The 17,860-nt window shown below is 39.9% G+C and overlaps 1 protein-coding gene across 17 annotated transcripts in view; it reads left to right on the top strand.

The window, feature by feature from the left end:
- The window catches only part of NHSL1 (NHS like 1), a 138,673-nt gene that overhangs the window by 88,426 nt on the left and 32,387 nt on the right, over positions 1–17,860 (top strand). For 14 of the 17 annotated variants that reach the window (XM_083498027.1, XM_083498030.1, XM_083498021.1 and 11 more), the window contains one exon: positions 11,239–11,391. In XM_083498027.1, the coding sequence (XP_083354153.1) occupies positions 11,239–11,391 (153 nt within the window). Of the gene's footprint in view, positions 1–7,220; positions 7,529–11,238; positions 11,392–17,860 lie in introns of those variants that run through there. The other 3 variants (XM_083498024.1, XM_083498025.1, XM_083498022.1) reach the window with 3 other exon arrangements.

The raw sequence follows: 17,860 nt of genomic DNA, 5'->3' as shown, positions 1-17,860 counted from the left end.
CACCTCTGCTTTTTCCACCTGTGATTCTGATTATATGAGCAGGAGAATGCCTGGATAGTGTTAGGGAGACAGTAACTTGCAATAGGGCTCACCCAGTGAGTTCATTTTGTAATTGGAAAACTTATGTCTTTGTTCTTTAGAATGCTATTCACTCTGATGCTGTGAATAAGGTAAAGGAGCACTAGCTTTTCACACATCAGTTACAGGAAGCCCACAATTCTGGGCTGTTACTGGTTAATTTTACCTAAGGGAGTTAGTAATTCATTTGTATTGATTGTTTTATTGACTTCTTTATACTGTAATCAAATTTTCTTCTTCTAAGGTCATTTCTCCCTTTGACCTTACAGTAGATTTCTTAGTAACATAGCTGGCTTTTCCATGCGCTGCTGACTCAGATGTTTTCTGTTCAAACTAGACTTATTAATTAAGTGGCTACTTTGAATAGCATTTAATTAAAATCTATTTTTGTATGAGAAAAGTACACATAAACCCAAATTCTTTTCTAATAATTGCTGATTCGTGCAGTTATTTGTCCTATTGACATGAAAGTGGAACCACTGTGAAACTACTTTGCATGCACAATGTGCTATCACCTGCTGTATTTTAGCTCACTTGTCCTTCAGATTATTTGTAAAAAGGCACTCATCATTGCTTGGCAAGATATTTGCATGAAGCAAAACTGGATTTCCAGTAGTTTCACTTTGTAAATATGTTGGGTTTTCTTTTTTAAGTTAATACAGTACTCAAGATCATGGCAAACTTACAGTCATGAATATTAATTTGAATGCATGGTTACGCCATGGAAACGGAATTGTTTCATTCAGTTGAAATGCAAATACCCTGTAACAGTTATTCATACTAAATTTGGCCACTATAAAATAGTAATTTATTATTTATATCCCCTTCTGTCATGATCAGAATCCAATGAGATACAAAATCCACATTCATTTGCATAACCTTTCACATTTTGAAAATTTAATTACCATAATTTGATAACCCGATCTTTAGATTGAAGGCTTGTAGAACAGTTTACATATTCTAAAATAAAAAGCAGCTACTGAAACTGAAAGTGCAGCAAAGTCAACATAAAATCTGAAAAAAATCTAAAAGTTCTAATAAAAGGCCTAAAATGGGTGGAGGATGTTTGGCTATACTGGAAGGCTGCAGGTTTCCCCTACTCTGCCCTAGGCAAAAGAACTTTTAGCACTACAGAAAACCCTTGCTAAATCTGACTTGCTAGGTGACCACAATCCAGCCTAAAGATACTATTGGCTTTTGGATCAGCTACTTTGACCAGTTTCAGTTGTTTTGCTCTATGAATCCTGACATTGCTATTGGGAGTAAGCACAAACGTGTTCCAACTAATTAAGCCAATGGAGAAAATGTGTCCAAATTCAGGGGGACACAAGTAATGGTATCATGAGTAGGAAAATGTCCATCCCGCAGTTAAGGAGGCAGGGATTGAACTCTTAAACTTTCCTAGTAGACAATCTCAACCTATGTTCCTTCTTAGGAAAACAAATTGGGAATATGGTTGCTGAACAATTCTAGGCATTATTGGATAACCTCATTTCTTGACCTGTTTTTAATCAGGATTTCAGCTGACTGTGGAACTAAGACAGCTTCGTTGCACAAAACTATAATATAGTGGTACCTCGGGTTAAGTAAGTACTTAATTCGTTCCGGAGGTTCGTACTTAACCTGAAACTGTTCTTAACCTGAAGCACCACTTTAGCTAATGGGGCCTCCTACTGCCGCTGCGCCGCTGGAGCACAATTTTTGTTCTCATCCTGAAGCAAAGTTCTTAGCCTGAGGTACTATTTCTGGGTTAGCGGAGTCTGTAACCTGAAACGTATGTAACCTGGAGCGTATGTAACGTGAGGTACCACTGTAATAACTTAATTAAAAGCTTTAATAAACTGGGTGGTGAGAAAAATTAAAGTTCCAAAGGCCTCCCCAAACAGTAGGGTTACCCTGGATACTGTCGGCTATGCTTGAAGTAGCAGTTACAACCTGAAGACTACTATGAATACAAACCCTGACACTCTGATAAGTATGGGAAAAGATGAAGGAATCTCAGAGAGGATGGTCATGGCAAGCAAAGGCGCTTGGCAAGTGGCACAGGTTCCCAACAGAGAGAGCTCTGTGCTGATTCAGACTTCGCACAATTTAAAACTGGATTAATTTGAACATCCAACAGATATTCTTCAAATTAATCTGATTCCAAATTAGATAGGGAGATTTGATTTGTTGGTGATGTGAACTGGTCATGAAACTTACAAAGTTGCTATGAAGGCTTGGAATTTATGCAAGATACTCTGTATGTTTGATAAGCTAACTTTTACTGAATGTAGGGCAGATTTAAAGTTTATGACAACTAAATTATTTCCACATTTGAGCCAAAATGCATTTGTTTTTTCTGCATGGCTCAGTGGTGGATGGGACAAGGGTTTGTTTGTTTGTTTGTTTGTTTGTTTGTTCCATTTCCTATCCCAAAGGCTTGGCTTGGTCAAATGCAAAACTGAGGTCCTTATTAGCATCTGAACTCCACAAAACCCTGTTCCTTGTTCTGGTGGTGCTTGTGGGGGTAGCTCTTAATGGTAGAGATATAATGAATTAGAAAATAGGGAAAGAGCTAATCAATATTTATTATGTTGTGGTCTAAACAAGATTGTCATAATAAGCTCTGTTTTCCCTTTTTATTTTTTTTAATGCTTCATTGTTTCTTCACCATATCCTTTCTGCTCCTCAGTTCCCAACCTCCTTCCTGGAGTCTTCTAGTCTCCTGTGTGCATGGATAATGAGGGAGCTGCCGTTACCTACTTAATAATCTTTGTAAAGCCCCACTTTATGCATAATTCTCGCTTTGGATTAAGTGGTACACAGGTCTTTTCCTTTCCTTTACAGCTGTTAAGAGTAAAATAGGACTTTTTTCTTATTCCTTTCTGGATCCTTAGTTTAATTATCACTTCTTAGTAACCAGAGAAGTATCAAGATTTGGAAGGCTGAGATTGCAGAGTTGAAAGAGACCATTGTGAGTGAGCTGAGTTCAAGATGGGAGGGCAGCTGAATTCATTGCCTCTCGGGACTGTCTTTGTGGTGGGAAGTCACTTTTGTTCTCGAGGAAAATGCCAGGGGATGGCTGAGCCTGGCTGGTTTGAAAGGAGAGAAGAATGCCTCATAATTTATAAATTATTTATCATTCCTTCTTGTAGAAGAACCATTTGATGGCAATATCCCAGCGAAGCAGGTTGATTGAGTTAATTGAATCTGAGCGTAAGTGTGCAAGGCTGGATGACTTTTTTGTACCCTTTTTTTAGGTTCTTGCCACAGAACTAATGGAAGGAAGTGTAATTTCTAAAGACTTTGAAAGAGAGCTCTTGAAAGTACTAAAAGTTGGCAACCTCCCGCATGTGAGAAGGGGTTCAGTGTTTCCTAGGATCATACCCTTAAATAGTTTTCTTTTGCTGTATCATTCCATGTGTTTAGGGAATCTATGGACATAAATACACCTATGCCAAGTGAAATGTGCCTGTTTTTAGTCCCTCATATGGCTTCTTGCTCAACCTGGCAAATGCTTTTGCTTTGTAAAGAGCCTTTCAACGACCTAATCGTTTTTATGTACATGCAGCATAAAATCTTTAAAATATATAGCAAAATCGAAAGCCCCTGTAAGTTCACTGAGTCTGACTCTCAGATAAGTATACATGTGATTTTTTTATTTAGGAGGTCATGGTGCTGCAAATAGTTCTGATTGTATCTTCATCAGAAACATGTGAGGTAGGTTAGTCTGTGAAATAGTGACTGGCCCAAGGTCACCTAGCAGACCTCATGGTTGAGTGCTGATTTCACTTGTGTGACCTTCCTACACTTCACTACACTGGCTCTCAGCCTTAATTTGTAGATCTGTTTTTCCATTTGCCAGACACACTGAAAAAGCACAGATGTCTGTCTGTTATCAGTGTCTTCTTTTTTGGCGTGGGGAGGACTTTTTCCTTTAGACTTCTAATGTTTGAACACACCTCCTTATTCCCCCCCCCCAATGGATTTGGGAGCATAGATTTTCTGAGATTTCCACCACTGGTGTTTTGGGATTGGCCAGTTATGCAACTTTCTTGACTTCATAGTATGTATTATAGTATGTATCTATTTTGATAAAGCATTGACTAAACCTTGGAACAGCCTTCCATGAAATTTAGAAAAGGTTGAATCCAGCAGTTCCGTTAATAGAATTTAATTTCAGAATCACTGGGGCTAGACTGGTTGATTAGTGATGAATAGATAACTCAGGAACATTCGGTCAATGTCTTCACCCTTGAACTCTTCCTGTAAAATTGCATTCTAAAATGTCATTCATGTTACATTTTAAACCATATTTGGAATCATGTTTTGAACAGCAGCAATAGATAGTATAAAAGTTTTCAAATTCTTTACATAGTGCAAGAACGATTCCTAAGGAGTCTTTGTAGCTTAATTTGAGGAGGGCGGAAGGATGTTTCCAGTTGTTTCATGGCCAAAATCCTTTAATGTGATTCTGATTGTCATGGACCAGGTCAACTGGAAACATATATTCAAAGAGGGCAATACAATGGGCTGGGGGGATGGGTGGAATGCATGCTGCAGGCACACCACATAAAACTGACCACTTATGCCTCTCCTGAAATATCAAGCAGTTCTATGTAACATGTACAAATCCTTTAAACCAGCAGCATTGAATTTGTAATTAACAGCTGAAATAAGTTTTGGTAATGACAATATCTGTACACCTGAATAGAAACAGTCTGTTCTAACATCTCATCTCAAATGGGTAATTTTACTGATAAGAGAGTATTATGGTGATCATACCTTCAAAGATTCAGTGTGTTTCATTCACATTCCCCAAACCCTTTGGCCCCTTTCAAGGGTTTCTCCCCCACAGCACCATCTTGGAATTATTTATCTTACTGGGTTGCTGTTTTCTCAATAGCAGGATAGAGAGTTGCGGACAGGAGGATCTTCTTCCTCCTGACCATTTGCTCAGCTATGCACATAATCCGATCTAGTGCTGGGTCACATACTTTTCTCTCTAGCAAATATTGTAAAACAAAAACAAAAAAACTTTGTGGCCTTATTGCATTCATTTTACAAAGCAGCGTGTAAGAAAGGTTGCTATTATGCCTGTTGATAATGAAAATTGCACACAGAGATGAATTGCCCCCCACTCAACAAGTGTGTTCCTACAGCTAAGAAGTCAAGGATTTGAACTCTGGTCTAAGTCCATTCCTTCAGAGTACATTGTTAGAACAATGTGGCTTAAGTGTACCACTTCTGATTTTAGCTTCTTAATCTTCTACCTGTGATTTAGCAAACAAGGCGCATAGGCGATTCAGCCTCATTTAACGCAAATATTAGTCTTCTTGCTTCATGATAGTGCTTCTGAAACCAGTACAGAGAAAACTATTCATGAAGTATTCCTTCAGCATAGAGGGAGTTGCATGCCAAAGATTAGATGGTAATCTTCCGTATAAATGAGGAAAGACAAATACAGCTGTATATATATATATATATATATATATATATATATATATATATATATATGTTTTTTATCATTATTTTGACTGATAAGGTGGTGGATTGTCAAAGTTTAACTAGAACCCATTATTTACTGTTTAATAATATTATAATCCTGTTTGTTTTGTATGTTTTCATACGTGTCTTTGAGTTAATGGAATGTTACATTTCTTTAAGGTAAAAACATATCCAGACCTGCATGAAGTTCCCGTTTTTTTATGCTGCATAGGCTAGTGACAGGGGCCAATGAATCTGTGTGCTTTTATATTGTTTGACTTCTATACATGTCTATTCAGATGGAAGTCCCCATTGAGTCTTCTCAGTTAGTAGGTATATAACTGCAGCCTTAGCATTTTTATACTCTTTGGTAGTCAGTGGGTTTTGAGGAGTGCACTTCCTGAAGCTAACTTCCCATTAATTTATGCTAAAAGTAGTTTGTGACATTAAATGCCAAAACTTTGTTCAATTTTCAGACCCTTCAGAACACACAACATTGTCAAACAGAACTATTTTTATTTCTCCTAGATGTCCTCTTGTAGAAAAGGTTTGTGCATTTATTTTTTGTTCTGTGTACCAGTGATTTTTGAAAAATCCACTGAGGCTGGGAATGTTTCCCAAGAGCACCTCCTTCTGCATGTGCTACTCCATAGATCTGAACCTATGTGGCCTCCTTTGGAAAAGACTGGGCAGGCAGGCCCCTGCTGTTGGGGTTTCTTTGGAGAAGTGAGAATTCCTTTCAATGTCAAGCCAAGACATTGCTTAGCCTTCCTTTGAAAGGGCAGACTGACTTCTTGAGCCTCAGCATTCTGTTGCAGGCATGCCCTGCTGAGCACATTGATGCTGTACTTAGCATTTTTCTCTCCAAATATTGTAAATCATTTCTAATGGAAGGAGATAGATGTTTTCATTACAAAGGCTCTTTGCCTAGCCCGTGAAAGAGATTTTTTTTTTTACTTACATGTCTAGGTAACGTGTTAAGCCATATAGGCTTAGTAATTAAAGTACTTTTTTGTAGCTTCCTTTAAGTTAGCTTTAACAAAGCATGTGAAAGAAAGAAAGAAAGAAAGAAAGAAAGAAAGAAAGAAAGAAAGAAAGAAAGATGGTGCGTGTTACCCTTCTTCTTTGCCACCAAATTTGTGGTTAATGGTGGGAAAGGGGGGGGGGAGATGTATGACTCGAAAGCAAGGTGATGTGAAGGAAACCCCCGTCCCTGCATGTTGGGAACAATTAAAACGCAATCCTTAAGAGCTTGCTAAGCATAAATGTTGGGAAAGAGGGGGGCAGGTTTGGAAAGCAATAGTTGAAAGTCTCACTGTCCCAGGCAAGTTAAATTCTGTATATTCATCGGAGAGGGTTATACAAAGCATAGCCATGAAAGCATCCACTTCATATTGTGTCCTGTGGAGGATTTTGAAGATTCTTTCAGAATAATGGCAAGGGAAATCACTTAACATTACTCATCTTTCTTTGTGGAGTACAACCTGGCGTGGTAGGAAAGGGAGGGGGAAACTGTTGATGATTTGCTAGGGGGAGGGGACAGAGAGGGAGACATGCACGCATGAATGAATGAATGCTGAAGCAGAAATCTCCATCTTGCTTCCATGCAAACATGAACAAAGATTGGCTCCCCCCCCCCACGCTCTCTATGTTGTAACTGGCTGTTGCAGACACCCGCATTATGTTTCAGAAGGAAGCTTTCAGGTTCAAGGACTGTTAATGGTTTCTAATCGCTAGGACGTTCCCTGCAACTCTGAGCTTGCTCTTAAAGAAGAAACAAAAGGGGGGAGGGGTGGAAGCAGGAGGCAAAAAGTTAGTAAGGGTTGCAAGGACTGTTGGGGAAGCTCTGGAAATTAGTTTCTTGCATTGTACCCTTGCTTTCTATGGGATCCAAACTGCAGGAACACAGCAGGCTTTTCTGAAATGGTGGTGTTTATCAATACAAAGCTCAAATCGTTAATCAAATTTTTCAAGAAAAAGAGTAAGTAAACGTGGCTTTTAAATCTGTTTAGATATTTTGCAGAAAAGCTAAATCATGTTGCACAAATTTTAAGTAATGTGCTTTAATTTATTGAATTGCATAGCATTTTTACGTTGCCATACTTTGGAGGGTGTAGAAGCAGTTTCTTTAAAGGAAACTGCTGAGCACCTGCACTTTTTGTTGTTGTAAACTTTTGAATCCCGAGTCTGCTAATTTTCTTTGGTCTTCCTGAGAAAAGTAGGGGCCCCTTTCATGCAATAAAATCATTGCAGAGCTTAAAGCTTTTGTTTAGGTAACTTGATTCAGGTAGTAGATTTGTGTGCTGTAATGTTTATCCAGCTAAAATCTTGTTGAGCCCTCAGCTCCACCAACTATTGTGGACATTCAGAGCCAGCTACAGGCAGAAACCTCTGTCTGGATCCTTTGCTTTATTGCACTGTCACAAACTTGCAACAAAACATTTTTTCTCCTAACACCCAGAATGCTTATTGGAACAGTTTTGAACAGCAAGCTGATCTTTCTTTAAGTTGCTACTAGTCTGCATGCGTATTTTCTGTTAACAACGATACTCTTCCTCTTGCCCAAAACAAAATTTTGGGTTAAGAGCCTAGAGTCCTAGGTACTTATTTCGGGGTGGGGGTGGGGCTCAAGATAATTCTGCATGTAGCATCTGTCACCTTCCCTGTAAGTTATTTTATCCCTGGCAGTAGTTTAATACAGCTTTAATTTTTTCTGGAAGGCTGAGAACGATTGCATTTTCTGTTCATTATCTTTAGACTTTGACCTCTGATTAGGAAGGACAGCAAAGACAGTCCTGTATCATGTCAGCATTATCTACCTTGCCGCATGAAATGTTCCTGATCATTTTCAGTGTAATGAATGTAGGTGCCCATAAGAGTTCCTCAAGCGCATCCTGCTGAGGATGTGCTTGATGAGCTCCAAGGGCAACAATGTCATGTTCATGCTCTTAATAAAGGAGGGACTTGTACTTAGATATAGCAGGTATATAGCAGGCATAATACGATAAGAACTAGTACATATAGTTGGCTCACTGTGGCAAAAGGCAATGGTTTCCCCCCCCCCATTATAAAATGTTTTTGTATTTCCCTCCATACTTCTTTAGCATACAGAACTCTTATTGTGTAGGAGCATGTTCTGTGACCATTGTGTGCAACAGCAGGAGACATTGACTCAGTCTCGCAAGTGCCTCTCATCTTGAGTCATCCTACATGTGGTTAAGAACCCCCTTACCTGATATCTAAATGTTGAGGGCATTGCTGTTTCTTTTTTAGCAGTTTGGACTTTGCAAAGGTAGTGCTCTTTTAACAAGGCAAATAATAAAGTTGAAAAATCTCTTAATTCAGGGCAATAAAGGGATACGGTCTCAGTAATGAGCAACTAAGAGGCAATGAAAATCAGGCAGGGCAGTGAGGTAGTGACTACGGTCTTAGGTAAGTTCACATAAACTTAACAAGTGCTTGGGGTGGGGGCGTGGAAGCACAGATGTAAGGTTTGTGCTTGGGAGAGCTAAGAGCAAAGAGAATATCATGTGGGCTGAAGGCCAAATACTGCCTGCCTGGGGGATAATACAGATCTCCCCTCCTTGATGGCCGCGACAGAAAAATGCTACTAAAAATTGACCATGGTGATGTAAGCATATGTGTGCTTTAATTTGGCACAGATATTTCCAGGTATTTCTGTTAGGTGGTATGGGACAATACAAGGGTAGAAAGGACGAACTTCCACAAGAAACCCAAATGTCATCTGAAGGCAGCAAAAATACCACTGTTCTTTTTTTGCAGTTTGCTATATAATCATGCAACATTAGGAATGCAGCCCAGGTTACTTACTGCATTTAGATTTAGAAATTGCGGGTGATATTCCAACTAAGTGGGAGACCTATTTAAATTAATTAACTGGGGCATTTTGAGTACCACACTGCACTTTTCTCAGTGTGGTACTCAAAATGCCCCAGTTAATTAATTTTCTCCTTAAATTACAATATTAGCAGCATCCTTTTCGTTTCTCTTCTAAGTCTTTCCTCATACCTTTATCATACAAGTTACCCACTACAGACCTTTTTTGTACAAGCAGGCCACAAGTAAGAACCCATTATACAAATAAGAAACAAAACCTATAGTAATTATCTGGGGTGATCTTTCCTATTGCGCCACCTGAGGTGAAACGGGGAAGTGTAACCCTACCCTGCTTCCACCAAAGCAACCCTTCCTTGGGTCACGTGGCACAGCAAGATACTGTGAGGTGTGGGCAAGATCGCGCCAGAAGCTGCCACTGCTGCTTCTCCACTGGTGGGCAGGAGAGCCATGCACCTCCTTCCCAGAGCCTGGCACCTTTTAACTTGCTTTGGGAAGGCAGTGCAATGAGTGGAACTGGGCATCAAATTTTGGCCTCCCCCACCCCCATGATACAAGGCAGTATATGGTCCATGGGTGCCCTGTTGTAGTACTCTTGTGACCTGCTTGGTATGAAAAGTTGGGCTGCCCTGAACTGAGGTGTCATCGCTATGCTGTTGCTATCCAAATTGGATCACTGTTAACAAAGTCTACATGGGCTTTGGAAATTACAGTGGTACCTCGGTTAAGAACTTAATTCGTTCCGAAGGTCCGTTCTTAACCTGAAACTGTTCTTAACCTGAGGCACCACTTTAGCTAATGGAGCCTCCCGCTGCCGCTGCGCCATTAGAGCACGATTTCTGTTCTCATCCTGAAGCAAAGTTCTTAACCTGAGATAATATTTCTGGGTTAGCAGAGTCTGTAACCTGAAGCATCTGTAACCCAAGGTACCACTATATTCAGAAACTTCAGTTGGTACAAAAAGCAATTATAATACTGATTTATTACTTTACAGGTCATTTCATTCTACTTCTCTTCCATCTGCACTGGCTTCTAGTTTGTTTCTGATTATAATACAGTTCAGAGTTCTGGTTCTCATCTACACATCCCTAAATGGATTGGGACCAGGATATCTGAAGGACCACTGTCTTCCATGTGATCCTCCCTCCTATGCATTTAGCATTGGGAGTCCTACTATGTGTCATGCTGAGATCTTTGTATTTTGTAGAGCTTTCAGTATGGTCCAGTGTCTTTTATCCAGTGATACAAGCTTTCAGAGAAAATTAGAAATGGAATTGTTTCTGGAAAACTTTCACATGCAAAAAGTTGCACCATGATTTTTTCCTGATGCTTCAGAGAGTGATCTTAATTTTCATGTTTATTTTTCTTGTATGTGAGAAACAAAGCTAAAAACTTGGAAACTGCCTAATAATGAATCTGCAATTGACACCCATTCATTGTTACTAATGAACTTACGTAATGTAAAATTTTCTGCAGAAAAATAAAGCACTAAAGTTTCTCCCCATAGCTGAATGAGGAATCAAAGCCTGTTGATGAGCAGCGCTATTTGCAATCCTTGTGTGGTGCTTTGAAGTCACTTATTCTTCTCCCCATCCCCCCAACAACAGACAACCTTTGACAGGCGGGGTAGGAGAGCCCACCTGTCAATCACCTCTCCTCATTATGACATCATATGATTGACAGGTGTGTTATCCTACCCATCAGCTAAACATAGGCCATGGGGAGGGGGCTGATATCTGATCCGGCAGAGCAAAATTCTCCCCCACTCCTGTTGTAGAGCATAACTTCAGGTTAATAGCAGCATTCCTTTTTAATTTGACTCTCTCTTATTTACAGCTGTCTCCAATCTAGATGAAGAGAGCAGATGGACAGTCCATTACACTGCACCCTGGCATCAACAAGAGAATGTGTTTCTACCCACCTCAAGGCCACCCTGTGTAGAGGATCTGCACCGCCAAGCCAAGCTGAACCTGAAGTCGGTACTAAGAGGTAGGAAGATGACAATAATAACACACCATATCATTACAGATTTTTTCCTTTAGCAGTAAAACTATGTGCCTGCTTGCATCTGCCTGCTTTCACAGCCCTGTGACCTCTTGTACTTTTATCAAGGAACTAAACAAGTCAAAGAGGGAAGAAAACATCACACCAGTGTTTCAGATGATTATACTCTTCCTGCTGTAAAGTGGTCTCCATAAAACTTATTTATGCAACATGCAGCTCTAGTTGGTTTCAGCCAGACACAATAATATCATCACAAGTTCCAACTGTAGCTAAAGAGGAGGCTGGAAAAGAAAGTCTGAAGAGCCATCCTAGAAATGAGATTGAACCCATCCTGCTGATTACAAGTTTCAGGACAATCACTGATATATGGAACATGTGGAATCAAACAAAGCAGGTTAAACTTGACATTGGAATATTCTGATTTTAGAGTTCAGGTGTAAAGTTCTGAACAAATATATTAGGTCAGTAAATATATATTTGTCAGAGTGCATACTGCTTCTGTCCTTTCTTCTCAAAAGTGTCTGAAATATATTAGTAAAAATAACTCAAGCTAGGTTAATCCAATAACTCATAAAAATTATGATTGCATTTAACCTGATTTGGGTTTTTTTTTTAAATCATACGTTTTTGGGTGATATGGAGGTATGTTCAATTGGGCCACATAGAGGGGGAGAGGTTGCCAATGACAGCTTCCCTTTGAGGCAAGATGGCTAATCAATAACCATAGAAACAATGTAAAATACAAGATAATAGCTAGCTTTTATGCTTGTTCCTGCTTGCATAAGGTTTTAATTTTAACCTTGCTGCAATTTCCCATTTAATAAAAATGCAGCAGAGGTCGGTTTCAGACCTATATATGTAAAATTTGCAGGCTCTTTTGTTTTCAGTAAATATTGATTCTCCATCATCAGTGCATTCATATATACCATTGCTTTTTTGCTGCAGGGCCCCAGTATCTGTGGTGATTCATTAGTTATCCCAGCTTATTGGCGCATTGGTTTTGTAGACTAAGGTTGGAGATGTGTTTCTATACTGTCCTGGTTCCAGACATAGCTTAGGAAGCAATGCTTTAAGTGTTTGAATTAAATCCCAGAAGACATCTGGTTAGCATGTAAAATAAACAAATTAAAAGATAAATCAGCAGACCTTCCTACATGTTTCCCTAATCTTATACAGAGAATAACATGTTATTGCTCAGGCTTTGTTTTTCCTATGATTCATTGGATCAATATGTTGATGAGAAATATGGGTCATCCCTCGCTGGTGGTTAATTTCTGCTGAGAAGATTACTTGTTTTATGTATTAATCATATGTTCAATTAATGGCCTGTTAAGCAAAAGGGAACCATTTAATATGAGTAACAGTTTTAGCCCTGGATTTATGTTGATGCTGAGATGTGAAATTTATATCAATTCAGAATAATGAAATAAAAGATAGGCAAGAGGCAGCATGGTTAAGCTAGGCTGCCTTGTTTCCAAGGGAGAAAATAAAATCAAGACTGTTTGCTAGCGCTGGTAGCTATACCCATTTATTCTTTATGGTTTTTAACTATTTGAAGCCATTCACAGTTCATACGCACTTGGCTTTGGAAAATGTCTGTCTTTCAAATGCTCTTCTGAAGAATTGCGAGGAGTCCTATGCAATGAAAATCTTAAAGAATATATTTATACATAAACGTTGCTGGTTCCATGCTGAGAAATGGAATCTATTGAACTACAGTTGTGCATTTAGTCCAAAAGTATTCTGCTGGCTGTGAAGTATGTAAGAAAAAAAATTAACTAGATTCAATAGTTTTGACCTGCACAGTGTTAGAAACTGAGATTTGAAAGCTAGGAGCTACCGTATTTTTTGCTCTATTGGACGCACCGGACCATAGGACGCACTGGACCATAGGAGGGGGAGAACAGGAAAAAAACACAAGGTGCGTTCTGTGCGTTCAAGGTGCGTTCACCCGAAGAGCCTTTGGGTTCCTTTCGACCTGCTCTTTGGGGCTGGCGGGGGGGGGGGAGCGCTGCTTTCCCCCACCGCCAGTCCAAAGAGCAGGTCAGGGAGCAACGGGAAGGCGCACTCCGCCTCCCCACTGTCCCCCGAGCTTGTGGGACTGGTCTTTAAAATGGAGTGCCACTCCATCTAGGACTAGCTGTAAACTGTCGTGCACAGGAGATAACCTCCCAGTTCATAGTGTCTCCAGTTTGCTTTGCTGTAACCCCTGCTTGTTCACAGTCCTCCGCTTCTGCATAATTATAGTATGGAAAAAATTCCTAAGTGGAAATGTCTGTGCTCTGTATTCTCTCACCTCACATGATAATAGTTGCTTACAAAAGTACATGCTTGGAGAGAATGGCTAGGAATCTCAAGTTAGCAGAGCCGTGTTGCACAAACTAGTTATACATGAAAAGAGCACCTGTGGTCTGGAATGATCTTTGAGGAAAACCTCAGTAAGATGTTGGACCCTACTGGTAGAATGGGATAAGCTGCTAGTTGTAGCAGCTGCTACCTCTTACTTCTGTCAGGAGAAATGGCACGGTTTTGTTTAGTCTTGTATGCAGTGCATTTCTAGCTCCTGTCTACTGTTCCTTTTTCTACAAAGAATATCTAGAATGTGTTGGTTTAAATGTGCACGCATTTGTTTTGTTTCAACAACACAGCTGCTGTGTGATTTGCATCCCTTGTTCAGCATCGTAGACAAGCTGATTGAATGCTTAAAATAAAAAAACCCCAAAGATTAGAGAAGAGAAGGAACACCTTGGAAATCCAAGTTGAAAGTATAATACATTACCATATTTAAGCACATCCTTTATCTTATTCTCTCACCATTCTCTAAAGGAGAAAATTCAAGGAAAGTGGTTGAAAAGATGCTATCAGCATGACTCAGGGAATCCAACGGGCTTTCCAGTGGCATGAAGCTGAAACAGGCATTACAAATGATATTTGTTAACAGGCTGTCACTGGGGAGCGCTCAATGTGATTATCTCCATTTGTCTTGGGCTAATTTGGATTTCTACGGGGATGTAATCTTAGTACACTTGTGGATGATAAATCGCGATTGCTTCAGTCATGCCTGCTTATCTCTACATTTTGCAAGCTGAAAGACAGAAAAGAAAGGCCTGTGCCTGACCCTTTTGCTGTTAATCGAAATAGATTTTGAAAAAGAAAATACCCACAAAACTATTTATGGCTTTCTGTCCAAGTCATTTCATAGAATCACCGAACTGTAGAGTTGGAAGGGATCCCGAGGGTCATATATGCTGCTATGCTTGCATCCTGCTATGCAAGAATCTCAACTAAAGCATCCATGACAGATGACCACCCAACCTCTACTTAAAAATATCCAACGAAGGAGAGTCCACCACCTTCCGAGGAATTATGTTCTGCTGCAAGCTCTTATTGTCAGAAAGCTCTTTCTGATATTTAGTCAGAATTTCCTTTCTTAACTTGAATCTGTTGGTTCAAGTCCTACCCTCCGGAACAGGAGAAGACAAACTTGCTCCATCTTCCATGTGACAGCCCTTTAGATATTTGAAGAAGGCCATCATATCTCCTCTCAGTCTCCTCTTTTCCAGGCTAAACATATTCAACTCTCTCAACCTTTCCTCATAAGGTTTGGTTTCTAGACCCTTGATCATCATGTTTGGGCTTGTCAATATCCTTCTTAAATTGTTCTGAGCAGGACCAACCTAACAATTCTGTTGCAGAAAATTCTAGAGGAGTGTCTTCCTGTGTGATGTGATTTGAAAAAGGAATCTGCCATTGGCTGCCACTTTCTCTTCACTTGAATACATTTGGGCCAAAAAGGTGGCCAGTGTGTAAGCAGTAGCTTTCACTGGAATCTATTGAATAATGCTTGACAGTTTTAGTCTCAAATGGACAGCACTCTGTGATAAGCCTGGGGGGGCTCTATGTTTGAACAGAGATGAGGAGATGTTACATCTGAAAGATTGTGATAGTGATACAAAGAGCTATTTTGGAAACAGCAGGAACTCTTGTAACCAAAAAGGTGAATTTCTTCTTAGCCATGTGGCAGAGTCCTGGCTGCATTCTTGGTTCTCACATGTACATCAAAGTCAGTTAGTTTGCAGAATTGATATATATAGTTGAGTTACGCCATTTACATGTAAACTGTTCTGTGAACAACTAATTTCCTGTTGCCTTTGGGAATGTAATGATGGAAGAAGAATAAGCATCTCTTAAAAACCTACTTGCCTACTCAAGTTTTCCTGAACGCTTGACTCTAATGGTTTTGTTTGTTTGCTCCTCTGTTTTATTTGTAACATTTTGTTTCATTTTTTAAAAGTTTTTTTCCCGGTAAATTTTATTAAATGTTGTTGCATTTTTATTGTTTTTATGTAAACCTCTTAGGTACACACACACACACACACATGGACAAAATTGGCAAAATCAGCTAAATTCCGTTAAACCAAACATATTTCAGTTAATCTGCTCTGGCAGTACATCTGTTGGAATTCCTGACTCAGTAAAAAAAAGTAAAAGGGTTTCCATTTCCAAAACTACACTGAACTGTATTATTGATAAAGTTCATGAACCTGCTTTATAGTCCATGCTGGCTGTTTTTTAGCAACAGTCCAAAAGCTGCCGCGGTGTTTCTCTCTAGCATCTTTTTAAAACTAAGCTTGACATGGAACAGTCCTTGTGATAACTCCTTTTTGCAGATGATATAAGGGGGTTTTATCTGCAGAAATGGGTCCTGTTCCAAGTCAGATGCCTTCTTGTGTGGCTCAATGGCTGATGCTTGCCTTATTTAGACGGTGATACAAAAATAGAACCTTCATCAGGATCTAAGTGAGAATTGTATTTTGAAGTCCTGTTATGATACAGATAGCTGCAGAATCTAGTTGTGTTGCCAGCTGGTCTATTCTTCCATAGCATGCATTGTTGATAGATTCTAAATGTCACTTTCAAATGTCATAATTAATTTCCAGCCCGTCATATGGATCAGTAGGATACGATGCAGTCGAGATGCTTGTAGCTAGGCAGATTCTATGCAACAACAGTCCCATTAGGAACAGAACACAAGCTGCTGACAGGTCATATCAATTCAAATGATAAAACAGAGAAGAATTTAAATATATTTTAGCAGAGTACTGATAGGTGTAGACTTTGACAGATGAGAGGTTATGAAGGTCCTGAAGACTACCGGCATGTGCATTTATGTTCTGCTACAATCTACTTCTTTCCTCACCACCACCATACCTTTAGCTGCTGGCTCTAGCTAGGTTTAAAGTCAAGAGAGGCAGGTTGGATAATTCCAGCCTAAGTCAGATGTCAAGGTAAACGGTTTCACATCAGTCGTACAACTGCATATGTGCACTTTTTCTTTCCTTCAGGCAATATGTGAGACCATCATCTTTTGGTGGTCATCTTGGAACATGAAATAAGATGTGAAGTGAGTTTTCTGAGCTATTCCATTATGTCCCCAGGTGGTATTTGAAGGTTGGGCAAGAGCCAGTATTTGCTTCTTTCTACCTGAAATACATGGGTGGCGCTGTGGTCCAAACCACTGAGCCTAGGGCTTGCTGATCAGAAGGTTGGCGGTTTGAATCCCTGTGACGGAGTTAGCTCCCGTTGTTCGGTCCCAGCTCCTGCCCACCTAGCAGTTCAAAAGCACAGCAAAGTGCAAGTAGATAAATAGGTACCTCTCTGGCAGCAAGGTAAACGGCATTTCCGTGCGCTGCTCTGGTTTGCCAGAAGTGACTTAGTCATGCTGGCCACATGACCCAGAAGCTGTCTGCAGACAAATGCCAGCTCCCTCAGCCAGTAAAGCAAGATGAGCGCCACAACCCCACAGTAGTCCACAACTGGACCTAATGGTCAGGGGTACCTTTACCTTTACCTGAAAGATGGTCTGAATTAGCATTTGCAAATTTATTTCATGTAGACTTGGCACCCCGGGTCTTGTTAGCAATGTCTCTGGTGAGCAAAACAAGCTTTGAAATTCCACTGAGATCTTGTGCTAGAATGACTGCTGTATGAAAGATAGCTTCTGCTTCTAATTTCTTTCTCCTGAGTCTCATGAACAGTTAGGCCAAGAAGTCAACCTGAATTTAGCGAAGCTGATCATTTCAGACATACAAATGCTTGCCAGTAGGTTTTCATTCTTTACCTGCTTCCGCACATCTGCCAGAACAATGACAGCTCCTATATGCTGTTCTACCTTTTTCTTTCTTTCTTTTTCTAGCCTGGATGCTGCCCCCCCATCCGGCCACTTGGAATCGGTTCCATACAGATCCATCTGCTTTGCTTATCAGTGTGCCAGCAGAAATTACTAAGTGCCAGCTGGCTTTTTAGTTCTGGACTTACACCAGTCTGGAATTCTAGTGAAATTGTTTCTTTATTGAGATAAAGAGGAAGAAATGTGATTTGTGGTTTTCAGAGAAATAAAATAGTAAACTGCTTGGTTTTATATGAAAGACAATGTATAAATGAAATATTCAGA

This window comes from Podarcis liolepis, assembly GCF_965112155.1.
Source record: "Podarcis liolepis genome assembly, chromosome: 3".
In the NCBI taxonomy this organism is placed as follows: domain Eukaryota; kingdom Metazoa; phylum Chordata; class Lepidosauria; order Squamata; family Lacertidae; genus Podarcis; species Podarcis liolepis.
Note: the sequence above shows the minus strand (reverse complement) of the source record. Positions and strands in the feature narration are given on the sequence as shown.